The following is a 20,447-nucleotide window of genomic DNA, read 5'->3' as shown; positions in this document are numbered from 1 at the left end:
TAACATTATTTGTATCAAGAACTAATTTTATTGTTTTTCTTTTTTTTTATTGTCATCACTGCTGATTTATTAGAGATGTATTAGAGGATGGGAGCAAAGATGTCAGGGAAGTTGAGGGAATAAAATGCAACACATGTCGTAAGCAAGTATACATGAAATGAATTGTCTCGGCTTCTAAATCCACCAGGAAGCCACATTTTCCAGCATTTCTCATGCGCCTGCTTCAGGCTTTAATATGACACCGGTTCCAGCACGCTTGTCAGGTGTTATGTATCAGTCCACAACTTTCCTGTCACATCTGTCGCTTGGAATATACTCTAGATTTCCCTGATCTTCAGAATACGCACACGGTATTTCACAGTATTTATTATTCATTAAATAGACAATCTGTGTTTAGCTTGTTCTTGTATTTAGTGTGTGTGTGTGTGGGGGGGGGGGGGGGGGGGGGGGTTACTCTTAGAAAAAACAAACAAAATGAAAACACCAAGGCCACCTTTAACGTCATATTTATTGTTATTCAGTTACTCAATAAAACATATACAGATATATACAATATGCAGGAAAACAGACGACTGCACTTTACATATTATTAAAAAAAGGAAACAAAAAAATCAGTTTTTAAATTGCCGTCACAGTCCTCCATCTATTGTTTGAGAAATTCAAATTCAACAGAAGCTTTATTTAAAGATTACAAGATTGCCTAACACACAGCAAATTTTCTCTTATTATACATGTGCAATACCAATAATCTTTTTTTCAATTCCCTTATTTATCAATCCCTTGACCTCCATTTTTTTCCCCTTTTTTTAGTTTTCATTGGCTGAGTTGTATACAAGTGGTTGAGCTCACAAGATCTACAGAAGAGAAAAGCAGAAAAAAGTATAGAATAGAATAGAATGAGGGAAAGACATTCTCAGAAATGCAAATAATAGAGAGCTACAACAAACCTTATGATTTAGAGCAGCAAACGATAAAGGTTAAATTTCGCGTTGACAAAGAGGAACAACTTTGTGTTCACAAGGAAAATTGCTGAGTTACATTCAAGCGTAATCCCGCCTTCCTCTCGTTCTCCTTTTTAGTATTTGGGGTGTTTCTGAACCACTGGGCCATATTTAATTGTAATACAGGAGTGAAAGGCCAGGATTTTATTTTATTATTTGGGGGGGGGGGGGGAGTTTTAACTGACATATGCCGAAGTTGCCATACACATTACAAAGGCAATCTTAGCTAAGTTTAAGAACAGGTAGTAATATAAGTCATAAGACTAAACACTGGTATACAATCAAAGCCAATGACAACTTCACCTCTCTCCTTATGCTTCTCGTTTTTGCGTTCTCCTCCTTTAACATTTCTTATTTTTCTTCAACCGAGAAAAGAAAAGAAAAATAAATGATTTGAGGTTTTCCAGATGTGGGCATCGTCGAGTAGAGCCCCGTGCTGTTATTGTCCAGCAGTTTTCTTAAGTGTGACTGCATGTATCAGAAAACAAAACATGGTGTTCGAGTGTCTGTGAGCATGTGTGTGTGCGTGTGTGTGCGTGTGTTTGTGTGCGTGCACGTGTGCGTGTGTGTAGCTGTATTTGTGTTCCATTTGTGAGTGTAAATGTCTTTCTCTCCCTGAACAGGCAAGAGCGGCACACAGTCGTTCCATCCACAAATTAACATAGTCGCATCCTTATCGTGGTTAAATGTCTCTGAATCTCTCTTTCTTGATATTTTCTGATCTTCTTTAATTCGTCCTGCTGGGTCATCGTCTTCTTCTCTTCTTTTCCCCCCCTCAAGTTAGTGCCGCCACAAACGTCCCAAATCGGTTTGAGATATCAGAGTGGAGAGAGCGCCACGACGAGACGGGCCCCCCTCGGCCTTTACTGTCCCCGAGCTCGTCTGTGCAGTGGACAGACAGGCACTGCAGGTGGGTTCCTCCACTGCTCCCACCTCCTACAGCCCCAGGGGCTCCAGCTCCAGGCTTACTCTGGGTGAGCTCAGATTCTGCAGACAGACAACAACAGAGAGGAAGCGGTTAATTAAGACAGCAGAAAAATGGAAAAAACAACTTCAAGCAGTTGGCATTCTCTGATTCAGACGAACCATTTAAAGTACACACTTTTAATTAAACAAGTGTCATCTTCACATCCCACTCTAAATCTGCACTGTGAAATTAATTCAACATTATTCCACCACCCATCAATAAGACCCGAATAGGAGGATACAAGCAAAAGCTCCCCTCTCCTCGCATCCGCCTCCTGTCGCCTGATATAAACACGTGAAAACACGGGCGTACGTTAAATGTAAGCGCATATATTTTGGCTGCGACCAGGCATGCAAATGTGGAACCCTCCTAATGACCTCTGGTCAGTGGGCCAGAGAGTACCGAGACACCTGTCCTTTAGCCCCGCTTGACCCAATTTACTGGTATAATGATCATGCCCCAGCATCGACCCTGTGTCACCAATGTGTGAAGCGTCATAATAAATGGTTGCAAAAAGCCTTGTGTTCTGTTCAGTGGAAAAATTAGCCAGGAGAAGATTTTTTTATTTATTTTTTTAAATGTGGCACATCACAATTCATCAAACATATCTGCCAAGATGCAGACTGTAGCAATCAGAGAGAAAAGAGGCCAGAAATAAGGAAAAGTTGGGAAGCAGGCACATAAAAAACTAAAATAAGAGAAACACTAGCAAAGAGTTAGTGCTAGGGCTAGGTGTTATGACACAAGTGTTGCATCCTGTGTTTTGGGCTCTGCCTCCAAGCGAGCCCAGAGCAAAGAGAAAATGCGTATAAAGATGTTAAGGATCCTTCACTTAAATCAGTCCGATTAATCTCCCATCTCCTCCCCACACAAAACATACTCTGTGCGGATGGTTGAAACGGATCGGTGTGCTGCACGAAGACGAAGACCTTTGAGGTGCAGGGACAACTAGATGTCTGAGTGTAGAGACAGGTGGAAAACAGCGCTGACAAGCTGAGTTACATGCGTCAGAGAAAGGAGAGGCTGTGATAGACGACAGTCTGGGCACAGAGGCTGCAGATCACAACGCACCAGTCAGGATAGCGCTCACCTAGGAGAAAAGAGAAGCATCGCGCCAGCCCCTTTCTCATCCCTTACCCTGTGTTCTCTTTTTGCTCATCCTCCTTTGCTTCTTAACCATGTTTTATTTTCGCTTTGCTTACCATTTCCATCTCCCTTCCTCTCTGCCCTCATAAAAGGCTTAGGCAGCAGCGATTTTATGCAGGCAGAGAGAAGGCCGAGCTAGACTAGATAAGACCATGCAGCTAGGACAACCAAGAAAGGCAGGAAGACATGCAGGCGCTCAGGCGGGCTTGCCCCCCAGCCCATCTGGGCTGCGACCACTGGAATGGAAAAGTGGGGGGATTTGGTGAAAGGTCAGGCAGCCAAGCCTCCCCGTTGTTCTCCATTTCATCTGCATCTCTGACTGCCGGTCTCTGTGAGCTCTTCTCTCTGTCTCTCTGTCTCCATCTCCCTCCCAAGGACTACAGACGTGGTGTAAGTGGAGGCTGAGGGTGCAGGGGGTAAGGGAGAAATGAGGATTTAGAGCGGTGTTGGTGGCAGTTGTGACAAGATCTCACATTTGCCAGAGGGTCCAGTCATACACCTCAGCACGGCTGATCCCCAACCCCCTGCCAGTATCGCCCCCCCTCTCCACCGTAACCACTCACACTCCCTCTTCCCAGCACTGTGCCCTCCAGCACCCGCCAGCAGCTCATGCTAGCTGGGCACAGCAGGGTCCGCACCGGCCTGAATAGGCAGCCAAGCGTTCCCGTGGCTCACTGCTGACACACAGCAAACTGACAACACACGCACCCAAAAAAAAAACCCAAAAAAAAAAAAAACCCCCACACACACACACAACACGCCAACCGCTGCTGCCACTGCCATACTCACACAAGCCCTCAGCTGCTGCTCCACGTGCACACACATACGCCTGACTACATACGGACGTGCACGCAGAAAGACACACACACGAACCCGGCTACACACATTACTCAGCTTCAACACAAGGAAAAAGGTGGAAAATACACTAACAAAAAAATGTATGCATAGTCTAATACAACAAAATGAATATTTCCCACAAACATAAATGCATCCTTTTCATATTCTCACAGTTTATTTTACACATATACAAGCATAAGAAATGCTTTAAAAATACTACTAAACACAGGAGGAAAAAAATGGGGTGATTGCCATTTAGCATTAAAAACATGTGCAAAATCCAACACACAAACACTTGACCACCACATGATCAAATATATTAGTCAGTATGAGTATTATGAGAGAGACTGTGATTTTATGGGTTGAGGGGGGTAAAAAAAAAAATCCTGACACTACATTTAAATCGCAAGCATTATCCATGCCGACGGATTTGTTCAAAAGGTGGAAACGACGGTGTGAAATTCTAAATCACACCAGACCAAATCCCAAATCACCATGACATTTTACAAGCAGGAGAATCTTTTTTTTTCTTCTACCCCCCCCCCCCCCCCTCAATAAGATCTATCTTGTTAGGGTTGTTCACTGACGAAGGTAGAATTCATATCCACGGTAATATCTCAATAATAGCCAATTCATCTGAAGAGAACAAGTGCTTAGCTTCAACAAGCACGCGGGGAAAATACCTAATAAAACGGAAACGGCACAAGCAGCTGCGCCGAGCCACAAATACACCTAAATATCCTTAACCACATTACAGCCACAAAAGATTACCAAAGTGATGTGTTAAGTAGGCACTGAATTTAACGTGATGCTCTTATATCACCATATCTCTTACCCCAAGTGCAGTACATTTTTATTTGGTACCTGGTGATGATGCTCCCACACACACACACAGACATGCAGGCACAGCAGCAGCAGGGTTGTGGAGCTGTCTCACAGACACAGCCAGAAACAATTTACAGAGATGAGTAGAGCTCGAATGCCATGAAGGCAGGGAGCACAGCGCACAGCTCTGGTTGTCTGGATGACACCAATGTGTCTGGGAGCTGACGGCCTGACACGGGTTTACATGTCATGCCGCACACACTCAACACACCCGAAGCAACGCAGGAAGATAAACAATGGCTGCTCCGAGTCTGTATCCTCCACCCATTAAATAATAAGTATTACAGCGGCAATTCATTTTTTTCACTTACTCTTAAAAATAATGACGACTGACGCACGTATTGCATGTTTTTTTTAAATTAACTGATAGAAGGAAAGAAAAATAAATAAAAATCAATGCATGCCACATATTTGAATCTACAAAAAGCCTCCATCACACACATTTCCCAGGACTCGGGATCTCATGCGGCACACGCATGTGCAACCCCCTCCCCCCCCTTTTTTGTTTTGTTTTTTTAAATCCCGAGCTCTAGACTTCCATGACGACACTTCACCTTTAACCTCACGCTCCTGAGGCTGTGACCCCATCCTCTCTGAACACAAACCAGACCAATCAGAATGCTCCACTCACTGCGAAAAGAAGAAAAAAAAAAAAAAAAAAAAAAAAACACCCAAAGGCCTCCGCTCCTATGACAGTGTTTGACATCAGGTCAGATTCCTTTAGCATAACAACTAACACTATGGTGTTGTGTGAGGAGTCTGTCTTTGTCAGCACAAAACACCCGTTACAATCCACAGAGAAAAAGCCACAGGAAAAGACGTGCAAGAGTAAAAGTTTTGCATCTCTTCAGGAGTCAGACATAACCAAAGATGAGCAGAACACTTTGCAATCTTCATTATATGGTTTCAGTGAAACCTCAGAACATGCCAAAAATGATCTGAAGCGTCTAAGCCAAATAATATCCCTAAAAACAAAGAAATATGTTGAGTCAAGCCTTAATAAAGATCAGTGGGGCTAACAAAGGTACTGTCCCAGGTATCCATGCACCGGGGGGGGGCGCCTGCAAACTCCCCCTCATCTCCACCCAACTGCCGAAGTGTGACCTTTCCCTCAGAGCAGAGAGGATATCTGCGGGGAGCAGGGGCACATTTCTCAGGCAAGGGCACAGAGGTTATTTTGGTTTGAATTTCCTCTCTGTTCTCTGGCCTGAAACATAAAGTGGGGGGAAAAAAAAGAGAGAGAGAAAAACTTGCCCAGGCAGGCTCTGCCCCCAGCATTTGTTACCTTCTCACCAACAACACACCCATTGCCATCTCCTCAAACTCATACCCACACAAACGCACGCACACACACACGCACACCTCTGCCTCTGGCCACAAGAAGCGCTTAGTAAACCAGACACAAATCAGAAGTGATTTAATGCCTCTTTCATAACTCACAACCATGTCCGGGACCTGTCCAACATGTCATCCAAGTCAGTGACATATTGATCTACTTCACTGTCTCTATTTTGTTTCACAGCACAGTACTGCGTGCTTCGGTCTTTTCGGAAGGGTTCGCGCACACATGAAAACAAAGGCTACTCGAAGATGTTTCTCATGCCTTTGGTTTTTGTTTCGAGCTAAAACAATAATGTGCCCAATTTCATTTTTCACCACAACCTGCCACACACACAAAAACAAAACAAAGAAAACCCAAATCAACATGTACAGTGTAAGGAGTAAAATATAGAATATTATACTGTTTATTTAGTATTTTTCTAATTGGTGTTAAGTAGGGACAGTTTTATGGACAGACATATTTGAAGAGCTATAGATACACAGCTACACTGGGAAAAAAAAAAAAAACTCCTACACACAGACTAGAATGAACAATGGTTGTGGTGCATGAAAGTGATGGAAAAATTGAATTATTTTCTCTTCCATAAATGCAAATGGTAGCTATTACCTCCTCACTCACCTCGTGAGCGAAACCACAGATGTTCTTTTAAGGGGAAAAAAATAAAAACACACACACACACACACAAAACTTCTCTCTATCTCTCTTAGTTTCTCTTGCCCGCCATCGGTTTCTACTTCTGTCTCCCAAGAGAAACAGCTCCAGTGTCATAACTCATTTGTCAGTTCCACAATACAAATTAAACACTGCCTGACGACTACCTGTATGGCACATAACATAACCGCTCCTGGCAGCATGACAACATCTACACCTCTGGAAAAAAGAAAGTAAAAACACACACACACACTTTTTAAAAAGCTGCACTTGACTAACAGTGAATACATGAACCCAGGACATCTTTCGGGACCTTTGTATCAAACTGATTTTTGGGGTTTGGTTTTTTTGAAATGCGTCTGTCTTCTTTGGACCCCTGTGTCGCTAAACAAGACACGTGGACATTTTTGGAGGCTTGCCACTTGCACCCACATTCAAATGCTTGGAACTCCTCCCTCTGTGCATCGCCTAGGTATAATCAGCTTTCCATTCCTTGCTGCTTCCAAGGAGAATATTTACCACATGCTGAGACAAGTTTCATTTTATTCTAACACTTTTCCCCAGGGAAAACAAAACACCGGATCCAGGTTCTATTTTGAAGAGTTGAAACTCCAGCAACGCAAAAAAAAGTCTTGACACTTTGGTTCGTCTTTTTCTCTCACTCTCTCATCATCAGTCACCAGCACGTGTCTTTAATAGGCTTCCTTTGACTGTCTTGCAAAGATCCCAAGGAACATGTCACACGCAAACAGAAACTGTCTTAAATCTAGATGCTTTAAATATAAAGACGGATGCATTTCGATACTGTATACTTTACACTCAGAGTAAATACTCTTAAATGTTTTGTTAGGAATCACTGTGCACGCGCTCCAACGGGAGAGACACCTGAGATCTGAGGCTGAAGCCGTGGGCATGACACTGAGTCTAAATAAATCAAACTTTATGTCCACAGCAGGCAAATGCATATGCAAGTTGCAGTGCCAGTGCACACACACACACACACACACACACACACACACACACACACACGCTAAAGGAGTAAAAGAAAATTTGACATTAAAATATTTTAATGCATATTGTTTGTTTGTTTTTTTATGTCCACACTACAGACACTTTTTCAAGTGTTGCCCTTTTCTTGCATTAATACATCTGTGCTGCTAAAAACTAACCGTCCTTTGCAGCTTGGATGAACCTGTCAATAACCAAGTCAGCTTGAAGTAGTCACTGGAAGATGAATTATGACTTTCGGAAAACAATATTAACAATGCTAATTGCTATGATTATCATAATGATGAAGTGCAGAAGTGTGCGGTGGATGTGTGTTGTTGGGAGAAAAAAAAAAGTCGATATAAAACACCTTGTAATGACAGGTAAAGAACACAGACTGCCCCAAGCTGTTTTTTCCCCTCCCCCCTCCATATTTCAAGCACGTGCCAATCACTTTCTTCTATTTTAGAAAAAGGAAGCACAAATTACTGGCGTGATTTGAGGAGCTGTTGTCGTACCGAAATGTCAAAGCCAGGTAGTCTCGCAGGATTGTTCTCCATGCTATCAATACAGCCTCCTTTTGTGTGCTTTAAGTACTTTCTCGTAGGTGTGATAAAGACGAAAGCTTCTTCTTTTCAAAGCTGTCAAAGTCAGAGTGACAGATTTGATCATTATTAAAGCTGTTTAAGGACTGATTACTGAGCGTGAAGAGTGAAAACTATTCTAGGAGGTCAACTGTGAAGTGTGAAAAAAAAAAACTGTGTACGGGGCAAAAAAACAAAAACAAAACAGTGAAAAGTAAAAATAAAAATAACTGAATCACTTCCTACGCCTGCTGCTCGCCTGTTATCTTGACTATGCACGACTTTCCAAATGAGCGGTCAGCTTCTGGCAAAGATATACAGAAGAGAAGGGAAGAGGAAGAGCGTAAAAAAAATGCTTTTAGAAAAAGGAGAAATAACATTAACTGACATGGGAAAGTTGATCGTGTACACCTAAAAACTTCTTCCTCCTTGCTAAACCTCCTTGAGAGTTCGGGTAAGCCGAGCAGCACACCAGACTCTGCAACTGGTATTGCTGTGCCTGGGCGAAAGACTTGCGCTGCACAACGTCACTTAGATAGGAGGCCAAGTATGGGGTCCAGTGGGGGACATTACTGCCACACGCATCACTTTAACAGGCACAAAGAGACCACAGAGATGCGAGCCGGGATGCACAGATATCAGCACTCAGAATAAAGTTCCTATAAGCACAGTTTAGCTTTTATCTGCATACTCAAGCATCCAGTAAGTTACACACTGCTTGTAAATATCAGCACTGGGGCTTATTTAAAGCATAGCAAGATATATAGCTCCTGAAATCCTCCTGAAAGACAAATACACACGACAACAGCAATTATTCTACACTTCCCTACTTTACATTTGAGTGAAATGGTGATCAAGATTGAAAAGCTTCAACTTCAAAGGAACTAAAGTGATCCTTGACCCCCAACGCTGGTCATTCTCACCTCATCAGATACAGATATCCAAAGTACACACAGCCTGCTGATTGCCCTGGTCCACTTCTCAAGGTAAATTTCTTGACGCAACTGAGTAAAAACACTTTGAGCACAAAGCCTCAAGTTTCTCTAGAAATAAGCCATTTTTCATATAGAGATACATTCTCTGAAAAGATGAGCGCCAGACAACTGAACTAAATTTCAAAGCATTTTTTTCACCTTTAAAACAAGGCTTTTATCTATTACTGTTCATCATTACTGAAGTTATTGATCTGACACAAGAATAAAAAGAATCTATGCATAATTCTAAACAAATACTAAGACATGTGCTGTGTGTACATGCTGTGGTGAGGAAAGAAGTGTGGTTTTTTGGAAGGGGTCAGAGAACTATTTGACCTGCAAGGAAAAAAAATGTAACATGGCTGCACTTCTTTTTAGCCAGCATGTACGACTCACATGACAGTTATAGTTCCACAGCATAGAAATATCTTAACAAGTCATGTCATCTTTGAACATTCGTTAAAATGTCCAGATACGTGAGGAAGAATCATTTTTACTGGAATTACACAAATTAAGTTCTTTGTAATTAAAATGGTCATTTTTCTATGACCCAGTTAAATTTCGTTAAGCCTAATGGACTAAAGAATCGCCTTGATTTATTTTACATTAGTGTCACTGGCATTATCTTGCCAGTGGCAGATTTTTGTTTACAAGGCTGAGGACTTATAACTCGACTCAGTGGTGGAGATGGATATTTTTTGCAGTGTGAAAAGCCTGTGGGATGTTATGGAACTACACTCTGGGCTATGATTTATCTTAAATTATTATGTTATTTTGCTCCCTTCTGTGTAGCCTAAGCATCAGATTCAATCTTAAAATCCCCCTCCCCCCTCTCAAATACACCTCCACCCTTTTTTCATCTTTGCTGTCTGAAGCACTCAAATGAGAAACTGTCAGGAGCCGTGATTTGTGCTAACTAGCTATCGATCGCTCCAGAGCTGCATGCCTTGTGTCCATGCAGGGAGGGCTGAAAGAGGAAAGGAGAGAAGAGGAGGAGAGGGAGGAGAGGAGAGGAGAGAGGAAGGAGAGGAGGACTATTCTGCCTTAAATTACTGATTTTTGCCTATTGAAATTTTTTTTAAATGTGCCATCAGCCCCAGAGGAATTAAAATAGTAAATGCAGCAGGATGAGTGTGGCTGACTGCTCATCATTGTTAGATTTGCTCAGTAATTATAATCAAAATGAGTTACCATGTATACATCTCTGACAACAGAAGCCTCTTTAATTATGAGGAAGCACAGGGATAGGTGAGCAGAAATGCACCAGTTTGGCTGATTGTGGATCACATTAATATGCAGCACACCGCTTGTTACAGTTACTTTATGACCGGGTGAACACAAAAAAACCTAAATGGTGAGTCAGAGTGCTTTTTAGATGTAATGCCACCACTGCTACAGCGAGACGTCCTGTGCTCAGTCTCATAAACAAGTGTGCCTGGACTCCAGAGTCCGCGCGATGCGCGTCCCCGCCCCTCTCTCTGCGCTCGCGCCGATCAGAACAAAGAGGCGTTCGAGACGCGCGAAGCCACTCGCGCAATTATATAACCTATCCATATTATTATTATATATCAAAAGACGCAGGGGCCTTTCAGCGCAAACCCGCCACTGTTCAACCATTTAAAAGCTTGTCCGTCTGCTAACACCGACAGACGCCTCCGTACAACGCTGTGGTTTGAAATGAGCGACTAAAGAACCCACGCGAAAAGGAAAAGGGAAATAAAATGAGAATGAAGAGACAAGTAAAAAGAAGCAATAAATATAACACCAATAATTAAAGTAGCATATTATAATACACAAAGCTTGTCTTAATGATGCAGTTACGCTCCAAAAACGATGTCATTATGACTAAAGCACGTAATGACAAATCATATTGAAGCATCATAAATTTAGGTTTTTAAAATAAATGTAATTTATTAATATTATTAATTTCATTATTATTATTATCATTATCATGGCTCTAACAGCTAAATAGTATATTGGTTTGTCTGCATTTTATTTATTTAGAGCCACTAAAAATACAAAAAAATAATAATAATAAAATATTAATATTAATAATAATAATAATAATAATAATAATAAAGAAGATAAATCGCATTGTATCCATAAACCACGTCTGCAGACTGCAGTTTAAAAAACTAATTCTGTGCCTTAGAGTCAGTTTCTTTTTCCAATTTCATTCAAAAACAAAACAACCAAAATAATGTTCTGTAAATAGTAAAAATATTTATACTTTGACTGTGTGAGACAATTATTTTACATTATTCAAAAGGGACAGGGAGCAAGACGAAACAAACATTTAACAATTAAAAAAAGCATTTAACTCTTTCATCTTTTTCGCCATTTCCATTTCTCACGTAAAACAAAACTGAAAATGAATGGCATTAATATCACCATGCTGTCTAATCTCATGTCCAACAAATGTTTAAAAAAAATCCTCTTTCAGCAGCTCAGTATTATCTCATGGTAATAACAAAAACAAACACGTAACAAGGCGAGGGGGAAACCCCGCTGCGAAAACGCATATCCTCAGAAAGCTATTAATCTTACAATGTAGTTGTTCACCCTGAAAACCGAGATAAAGAGCCACAGGAAATGTTTACTTTTCTTGAGCTGTTCTTTTGAAGTGCCTCTGGACTGAAGAACCCTATAAAATACTTTGCATGAATGCAAGTTTATTTTGCTTATTGTTATTTCGGTTTATATATAGATATATACTCGCGTGTGTGTGTGTGTGTGTGTTGTTTTTGTTTTTTACATTTCGTACTACAGACCCAATTCAAAAAAGAAAATATTTTTTCTTTGTCTTTCTCTCTTTTCAAGACTATGAATGGCTCTACTATTAAATGTAGTATCCTCCTATAAACGTTAGACCTCTAAAACCCAAAGGCCCCAGTAAACGGAGACGCTGCTTTCTGCCTGCGCAATGTGGACAAAATGTTTTCTCTTGTAAGTGTCACCTGATTATTTTACATATTTATACTGGTGCTGTTATCACTGCATTTCAGATTTTGAAAATAAATAAATGACATTTAAGAAAGAAAATCTGTTCATTTGCATGAGCATGAGCTGCTGATGTAATGTGAGTGGCGTATGAGAGAGACTGTGACGAGGGTGAGAGAGATTAATTAAAACTTAAAGAAAGAGACTGTTTCATTTACCTTCTTTACTGCTGTTCTGGCTCTTATTTTTTTCCCAGGGTCCCGTGGCCTTGTCATCCTCTGACCCGTCCATCATAACCTTGTCACTGGGCACGTACCAGGTGGCGTGCTGCTCTGCCATGAGGGTGTCAAGGTCAATAGTGCCCATTGAGCCCTTCCCAGCATCCGGGCTGCAGCTCGCCAGCTCATTGTCTCCGTTCTGTGAGGGACAGTCGCCATTCTTTTTGCCTGTCTTCATGGCCAAGGGCTGGTCTTCAGAGATACTGAATTGCTGCCGCTGTAGCTGGATTTGGGCCTGCAGAATCTCCAGAGGATGGATTTCTTCCTGGCCAGAGGTGCTGGATGGGGTGCGTACCTGTTCCACCCCAGGAGTGCCCGGGTGGCTGACCCCACTGGCCCCTGTGCCCACACCAGCATTCAGTCCATAGGTGTCTGGCGTCGAGGTAGTATGATTGTTAATGCCCATGCCAAGGGGCTTTTGTCCATTTATCAACCCGTGGTCACTCCTCTGCATTTTGGGTGAGCCGTTGATTATAGGGCTGCGATTAGGTTTGCTGGCTGAGGCCCCTCCTGCATCTGAGCTGGAGGACACCTCATCCTCATTGCCATAGTGGGTGCTGACATCTTCAGAAAAGTCCACTCTTGGTGAGCTGCTGTCAGACTTGGCAACACTTTGAATGCCACTGTCTAAAGAAGACATAAGGTCAGCCTGGTCCCCCAACATTAGGTCACCTCCTTTCCCCCAAGAGGGCGATTGGAGTTGTTTCTCATGGGGCGTGCCCCCACCCCTCTCCCCAACGCCAGCCGAGGGGGTCTGCTGGCCTGGACTTACAACAGGGTTACTATTATCAGAGGAAAAAAAAATTCCAGGGCTCACATGTCCACTGTCTCTTTTTCTCCTCCCTCTCCCTCTCCCACTCCCTGTTGTTGCCTTCCCCTCACTGCACGGGGTAGCGTCCATGTTGTAATTTGGGGAGAGGGCACTGGCTTCCCCCTGCACCGTCTGGCTTTGACTTGCAGGCTTAGGGTTGCTATTCCCAGTGCCAGGCATCTGGCTGTTCTGGGAAGTGCTGCTCTGAAAATATTCAGGACCAGCACTGCCAGTCCCATTAGATGTGCTGCTATTAATGTCCTGCTCAGTCTGACTCAGTTTTCGCTTGCCCTCGTTTTGGTTCTTCTTGTTGAATGTTACGTTAAGATTGGGGGCCCCTAGGCTAGCGATCATGTTCTGGCAGGCTGTGGAAAGGGCCGCTAGGCAGCTCTGGCCGAAAACACTGTCTTTAGAGCTGGTTTTGCTGAAGTTCCCGAGGGACAGATTTCCAAGCTTACTAACAGACGACCGCTGGCCCGAGGGGAACTCAGACTGAGGAGGGTAGTTGCCAGGTGAGGTGCTCACCCCCTGGGGAGCACTGTGAGCCGGCCCCTGACGGTTAGCCCCCCCATAGGGAAAAGCTGGCTGTGCACCCATTGAAGGTGCAGGGAAGTCAGCTGGCCGTCTCTCTGCTGGTGCATTTGGATGTCCTGCTCCTGCTCCCGGAGACTGCATTTGTGTGAGGTTGCCCATGTTGCCACTGAACTGTGAGTGCATGCCTGGGGAATGAAGGTTCTGCACATGTCCATCTCCTGGTATTCTCATGGGCTCCTGCATGCCGATGCCCGGCCTAAACATTATCCCAGCGCCGTTCTGTTGGAGCCCCATGTCATGAGGCCCTGACTCATTACCCGCTCCACCCATACGCCGTGACATCATTTCTCCTGGTGGGTGGGACCCCTGAAACCAGGAGTTCTCCTGAGTTACATGAGGATTTTGCCCATCAATGTTGGGCATCCTGCCACTATTCTCCCTGTCAAAGCCAGGATGAGGCATGCTCCCGACTGGGCCTCCGTGAACCATTGGGCCTGGAGGTACATCGCCATGGTGACCCAACTGCTGTAGACTCGGCTGCCTCATTCTTTGCTGTTGGTTGCGAGAGGCCATCTGCTTTATCATCATAGCTGCATTCTGGCGCTGCTGCAGAGACTGCTGCTCGGGCCCTGGATGCTGCAGCGGACCTGGTCCAAAACCTTCATTCACGGGTGGGGTGAACTCTCCAGGAAGGCCAGGGTAGGCAGATGGAGAGAGGTGGTTGTCCATACCGCCACACCAGCCCTCGCCGCCATGTGCATTAGGAAAGTCAAATCTAGGCCTTTTCGCCATGTTCATATAAGGAGAGTCAAAGTGTTGGAGCCTCTGATTTGCAGGCTGTTGGGAGGGAGGAGGAGCTGGCTGTTGCATATTAAACATGGGGTCCCCATAGGGGTGCAGGCCCCTGTTTTCCAGTCTGTGAATGGGATATTCAAACTGGTTGTGTTGGCCAGGCATCATGACCCCTCCATCCAGAATGTTAGGGTTAGTAGTGCCGGGCTCAGCCTGAGGGGGTCGAGGGAGGCCAGGGGGGCATGAGTTCTGTCTGGCTATCAAGCCAGCCTGTTGTTGTTGCTGGATGAGAGGATGTCTTGGATTGACCCCAGGCTCCATTCCCACGGGCACTTTCCGGCCATTTCCAAAACGTTCAAAAAACACTCCGTGCTGAGGCTGCTGGGGCTGGGGTGGTGGCTGGTGTCCCTTAGAGATGCCCGGCATACCTGGTGTCCGTGGCATGCCAGCGTTCCCTGGGAAATTCCCACCGGGAACTGGTCTTCCTGGCCCAAAATGTGGTAACTGAGATTCTGATTCTGAAGGAGAGAATACAGGTACATCAAAATGTCCAGATGGAGGTTCACTTGGAAAGTTATATTCTAATCCCTCTACGGCTCCTTGGTTTGGCAGCCGCCGAGGTTCCAAACCATGAGACTCAGATGAAGAGGATGAGGAAGAAGGAAGACCATGAAAGGATGCTGCTCTATTAGGTGACTGGTCCAGGGGGAGACAGGGAGCAGGGACAGCGTGGTTCCCACTTGGAGGGCCATGATGCTGAAAGTCAGGCATGTTACCAGGCCGCTGCTGCGGTTGCTGTTGCTGCTGCTGGGGAAAGCCATCACCCGTCTGTCCCTCAGCAAGAGGATCAAATCCTTCTCCAAAGCCCTGCTGTGGTCCCATGCCGTTATTGTTGTTGTAGCCCATCAGCCTGCCGCCATGCAGGCATGATGACCCTGGCTCTGGCCCTCCAAAATTCCCACCGAAATGGGGGTGATGTTGGTGGGGGTGGGGTTGATGGCCGTGAGGATGTCCTTGATGAGGTTGCTGGTTGTTAAAAAATCCATGCATTGGTCCTTGCCCCTGCTGCTGCTGAAGTCCACTGCCTGCATGCATGTCTGAGTGTCCCCGCGGGTGAAAGCTACCGTACTGCTCACCATTCATGTTCATATTGAGCCCGAGCATTTGCGGCTCGCTCAGAGGGCCCATGCCGGGTTCCACGGCTCCCGGCGGGCCTCCAGCATGAAAACCGGGGCCTTTATAATGGGAGCCCATGTTCAGTCTCTGTTGGTTTATGTTTCTCTCTGACTGGCCAGGGTTTCTGCTATTAATTTGAGAACCAAACTGCTCCAGCCCAAACATACTCCCCTGCAATCAATCCCACATGACGGCCAGTTTGCCAGACATCGGCACACTGTCTATTTTTCCGTCTGTCCCCAAAAGGAAAAAAAAAGTAAAAGAAAAAAAGATACAGAAGAACTATTCAGATATTTTTTTGAATCTACTGATTATGACAATTTATCTCATTTAAATGTCAAAACTCACCAAATAGGTTCTCATTGCTGTGAATATTTATCCAACTTCTCCAAGGACGCAGAGAAGGGACAGACTGTGTCCAAATACGCACGTAAACTGTGTCCCTGTTCCCGTGTGAATGCGTGCAGCACACTAGTCTTTTTGATTAAACAAACGAATAGAAAATCCGTCTAGTAAACTTGCTACACGAGCGACCTATGACATTCCGAAGTTTTCTGCGCGCATTTCTTCGGGGCGAACATGGCACAAATACAGCTCGCTTACAAACTAAAGGGTGAGCGCAGAGGACTCGAAGCAATCAAACGGGCAATAACTGCTTCTCTCAGCTAATTCATTATTCCAATCTGATGTCAAATGTCCCAGAATGACTTTCTGAATAAGGTCCCATGCTGGAAATAAAGGTGGGGGAGAGAAAAAAGTCCAGGCTTTGAGTGAAGAAAATCTTTCTTTAAATAAATACTGCCCACCGACGTCCTTCAAAACATCAAAAACGACCAAGCAGGCATGTAGCCAAAAGTCCAGTGTGATGGACAGTCCACAAACACGACTCTCCAGCCCAGCCGCGGGTGAACCGGGGCGTCTGTTTATGCGACCTAAAGCCGGAGGAGCAGCACGGCGCGCGCTACCCGCACTCCACAACTACGGAGTGGCTTGACAGCATCCTTCACCCACTGTCGGTCATGCGCTTTGCAGCGAGGCGCAGGTCCCAAAGTCCTTTCCGTGCGTCTCGATCCTGATGCGTGCGTCCCCTCCGTTTACCGAGTTTTGTCTGGTGTGGTCTGAGTGCACTTGGGAGCGATTCACAGATACACTCGCTGTCCGCTCTACCGCTTGGCGCTGTGTGAGATCAACGAGTCCAGAGGAACCAGCAACAAGTTTTGCATTTCTACAGCCACTGCCATCCACGAGATTTCAGCCAATCACAGAGAACACGGAAAGCTTGAGGGCGGGACAAACGCTGTTAAGGTGGTCCGCAGAGTAAAAGCGATTGTAAACTCGTGCGTGTGCGTAAATTCGACTTTAAAAGTAATGTTTTGCCCCAAAAGAAAGCACAAGTGGGGATTTGCACTAGATGGGATATTGCGGCTGAAAACACAACATTAATAAAAAATAACAGAGACTTTCTGCCACACTGGCGTATACCATAAAATTATATTCTGATAAGGAATGGGAAAATGAACTGAATGAGACTGCGTGAAGTTAAATTCTACCCAATGCTGTTCTCTTTGCTCCTTTAGACCTTTCCACTCACGGTCAAATACATTTTTTTATGAATTAAACAGAGTGATCCACGCAGTATCCAGTGTGCTTTTAACAGTTTACGCTAGAGTGCAATGACAGAAAGCCCGACTGTAAAAGGATCTAGTTACACCAACTAAGGGGTTAGACGAGTAAGCAGGAGTTCACAGATTTTCTAGCCCTACATTAAAATAATAGTAATGACGACGATGATTTGAGAAGAACTGGTATGCATCCTTAGTGCGGAGCTAATAATCCGAAGGTTGGATTTGCTCTCACGTGTAATCAACTGCGTAAACATTCAAAATCTCAATCTGAAATCTATCAGGGATAATGAAACTTCCCAGTATTGAGCTCCGTAGATTGATTTATGACGCCTAGTCGGAAATACAGACAGAAATTCGATGCAAGGATAAAAAGTCAGTCAGACTAATATTATAAAGTGTCGATCCACACCTCGACGGCCAATCACACTGTCCTCATTCCACATGTTAAAAAAAATCCCCCTTAAAAGACTATCTGAACTAAATTATATGGACGGTATTGGGCCGCGGTTCCGATAATCAATACTGTTCTCTTAGTATTATAGTCTTTAAAAGGCAACATTTTTGTAAGAACAGATAAGCCTGATTTGTTTTTAAAGGTTAATTAGAGGCCTGCAACAGCCTAGGCTATCTGTGTAAGGTTAAGTAGCGCCATATCCAAAGATAAGACATAAAACTGCCAGAACAGCCCATACTCGTGTTTTGAGACAATAGTCACAGCATAACAAACAGAATATGAGCGGTTATCACCCTCATCTAATGTCCGAATAATACATTTGTAAGAAGTAGAGCATATCTGAGTATATTTCACACAGTGTTTTTGAGGCTTTTCTCAAATTTATTTCGTGTTATGTGTTATGTAATTCTGAATGTGTGTTCACGCGTGCAGCTCACATATTTGCTTATAAATGTATTTGGTTTGGGATATTTTACACCTCTTGGACACGGTACTTCTCGTGGATTTTATTTATCCAGTGCATTTGTCTTTTCTTACCAACTTACAAAAAGAACAATAAATGTTTAAAAAAGCACACACATATATATATATTCCACACGACCTTCCTCCTGCATTTAATCCCGGTGTGAATAGACAAGGAAGTTTTTCTTGTCTGTAGATTCTTAAGTAACCCACAGTGAGGTTACTATAACAAAGGCAAGCGGGTATTTAGAACAAAGGGAGCGTGCTGGTAACAAAACGCACTTTTAATTCACCAAATGTGGAGAGTTTTTTTGGTCAGAGGAGAAAACCATATCATCTTTTCTCGACACTGTGGGAAGTGGGAGAATTTGGTGTTAATACAGCTCTATACCTTTGGGGTATCCATGAGAACTTTTACCAAACAGACACAGTGCCACCTAGCGGATGGTGTCAAAGACGGAGGAGAAGACTTGGTCAGAGTGAAGCTTTTAGATATTAGTTTTTACAAACTTGAGTGTGTAATGCTCTAAACTGCTATACCGACGTAGATTTATGCACTAATTTATTTGTCAACAGCAAATATAGTATTTTCAAATGAATTATTTCAATACTCAGAGGTATACTTTAACTGGGAAGATGGAAAGAAAATGTGCAGCTACTGTAATGTCACATGGTCATTCAGTGGAAAGTGCTGTTTTAAAAAAAAAAAGTGATATTTTTAATTCTTTGTTCAGCGAGGTCAGTGTGTTGCCTCTCTTCAACAACCACAACACACAACAAATACATGATGGGATGTATATAATGTTCAAGCCTATTACAATAATGCACATGCTACATTTCTCCTCAGTGTTGTGGATCATGAAGAGGACAAGCTCTGTGTTCTGAAAAGAAATAACCAGCTCTGTATGGCGCAAACTTTGATTTAACAGAAGCAGACAGAGTGCTCAGCTTTGCACCTAGAGAAAAAAAAAAGGCTGAACCTGGAAGCAGGTCAGAACAAGGCACTCAAATATACGTGTGCAAATGCACTTCTTGAAGCTGGGAGAACGGAAGCTCGTGTTGCAGAGGCAGTGATGGGTAGTGGCTGTGTTCTGAGGGAGGCTTGGAGTGAGAGGGGGACGGGGAGGGATGCTAAGTTGTTCAGATGTGCTGAATGCTGTTGTGTTATTGCTGCTAATTCACGCTCGTGTTAATCGGCTGCCTCCGTATTCCAAAAGCCATCTGGATCTATCATGACAAGAATTTTAGTCATGGAACCTGAAAGTGTGAGCATCACCCTGTGCTTTAGACATTAGGATTCATGGGTTTGTTTGTTTTTTAAATGTGTAAAGACTAGACTGTATCCCAAAACCCAATTAAGAGCATTAGAAGCAAATATTCTGCAGCTCAACAGCAACAACATCAAGATATTGTTCTGTCTGACAGTAATACTAATAACTCTGTGATACAGAGCCTGCTAGTTCTGTCTACACTGTCTTCTCAAATGGAGACAGACAAGTTAAGTATGACAAACTGATGGCACGGTCTCTTTCCTCCTGAGTCCCCAGTAATGATAAATGCAGCCCAGAGCTACTGCTGCTGCTGCTGAGGCGACTTCATGACAATGGAGAGTCTACAGGCTTTCAAGCACTGTCACAATACCACTCTTTTCTACAGTGATTTAGTACTCAATTTGTCTCAATATTTTACTCAATAGGACAAGATAGCATAAGTGGGTGCCCTTTTCTACCCTTAATTCAGAGTGTTAAGCTTTCCTCAGCTAGACATATATTACTGTGGGGGGTTGCCCAAAGAGACAGTTACTTCCCTTGTTGGGGGTACAGTGTCCTGTGCAGCTCAGGCAGTGAGCAGCAGAGCATCAGTATGTCCTCTGTGGGCCTGTCATTCAGATGAGGCATCGCAGCTCCCTGGGTCAGGATGGGTTAAGCAGCATCTGTCATCCAAAAGAACCACCATTGTATTAAGGGGAGGGTGGCAACAGCCTCCTCCTCTCCCCATCCC

General features: G+C 43.9%; 1 protein-coding gene across 1 annotated transcript; it reads right to left on the bottom strand.

Annotated features, from left to right (window-relative positions):
- Nucleotides 1-490: 490 nt before the first annotated feature.
- On the bottom strand, nucleotides 491-17,117 carry LOC146656749 (transcriptional activator MN1-like). Its single transcript, XM_085424521.1, has 3 exons — nucleotides 16,254-17,117; nucleotides 12,533-16,138; nucleotides 491-1,988 (listed from the first exon to the last, which is right to left on the bottom strand). The coding sequence occupies exons 2-3, from the start codon at nucleotides 16,068-16,070 to the stop codon at nucleotides 1,777-1,779; spliced, it is 3,750 nt and encodes a 1,249-aa protein (XP_085280647.1). The 5' UTR covers nucleotides 16,071-16,138; nucleotides 16,254-17,117; the 3' UTR covers nucleotides 491-1,776.
- Nucleotides 17,118-20,447: the final 3,330 nt, after the last annotated feature.

Source organism: Rhamphochromis longiceps, linkage group LG12, assembly GCF_057381845.1.
Source record: "Rhamphochromis longiceps isolate RC_006_pf linkage group LG12, R_longiceps_female_GT1.1, whole genome shotgun sequence".
In the NCBI taxonomy this organism is placed as follows: Eukaryota; Metazoa; Chordata; class Actinopteri; order Cichliformes; family Cichlidae; genus Rhamphochromis; species Rhamphochromis longiceps.
This window is presented reverse-complemented; position numbering and strand designations above follow the sequence as displayed.

Bases quoted from the DNA above. Each gene is read 5' to 3' on its own strand.
- LOC146656749 (XM_085424521.1), bottom strand. From the start codon at position 16,070: ATGTTTGGGCTGGAGCAGTTTGGTTCTCAAATTAATAGCAGAAACCCT. The intron at 1,989-12,532 runs GTAAATGAAACA...GTCTGTCTGCAG, and splicing joins CCAGAACAGCAGTAAAGAAG to AATCTGAGCTCACCCAGAGT.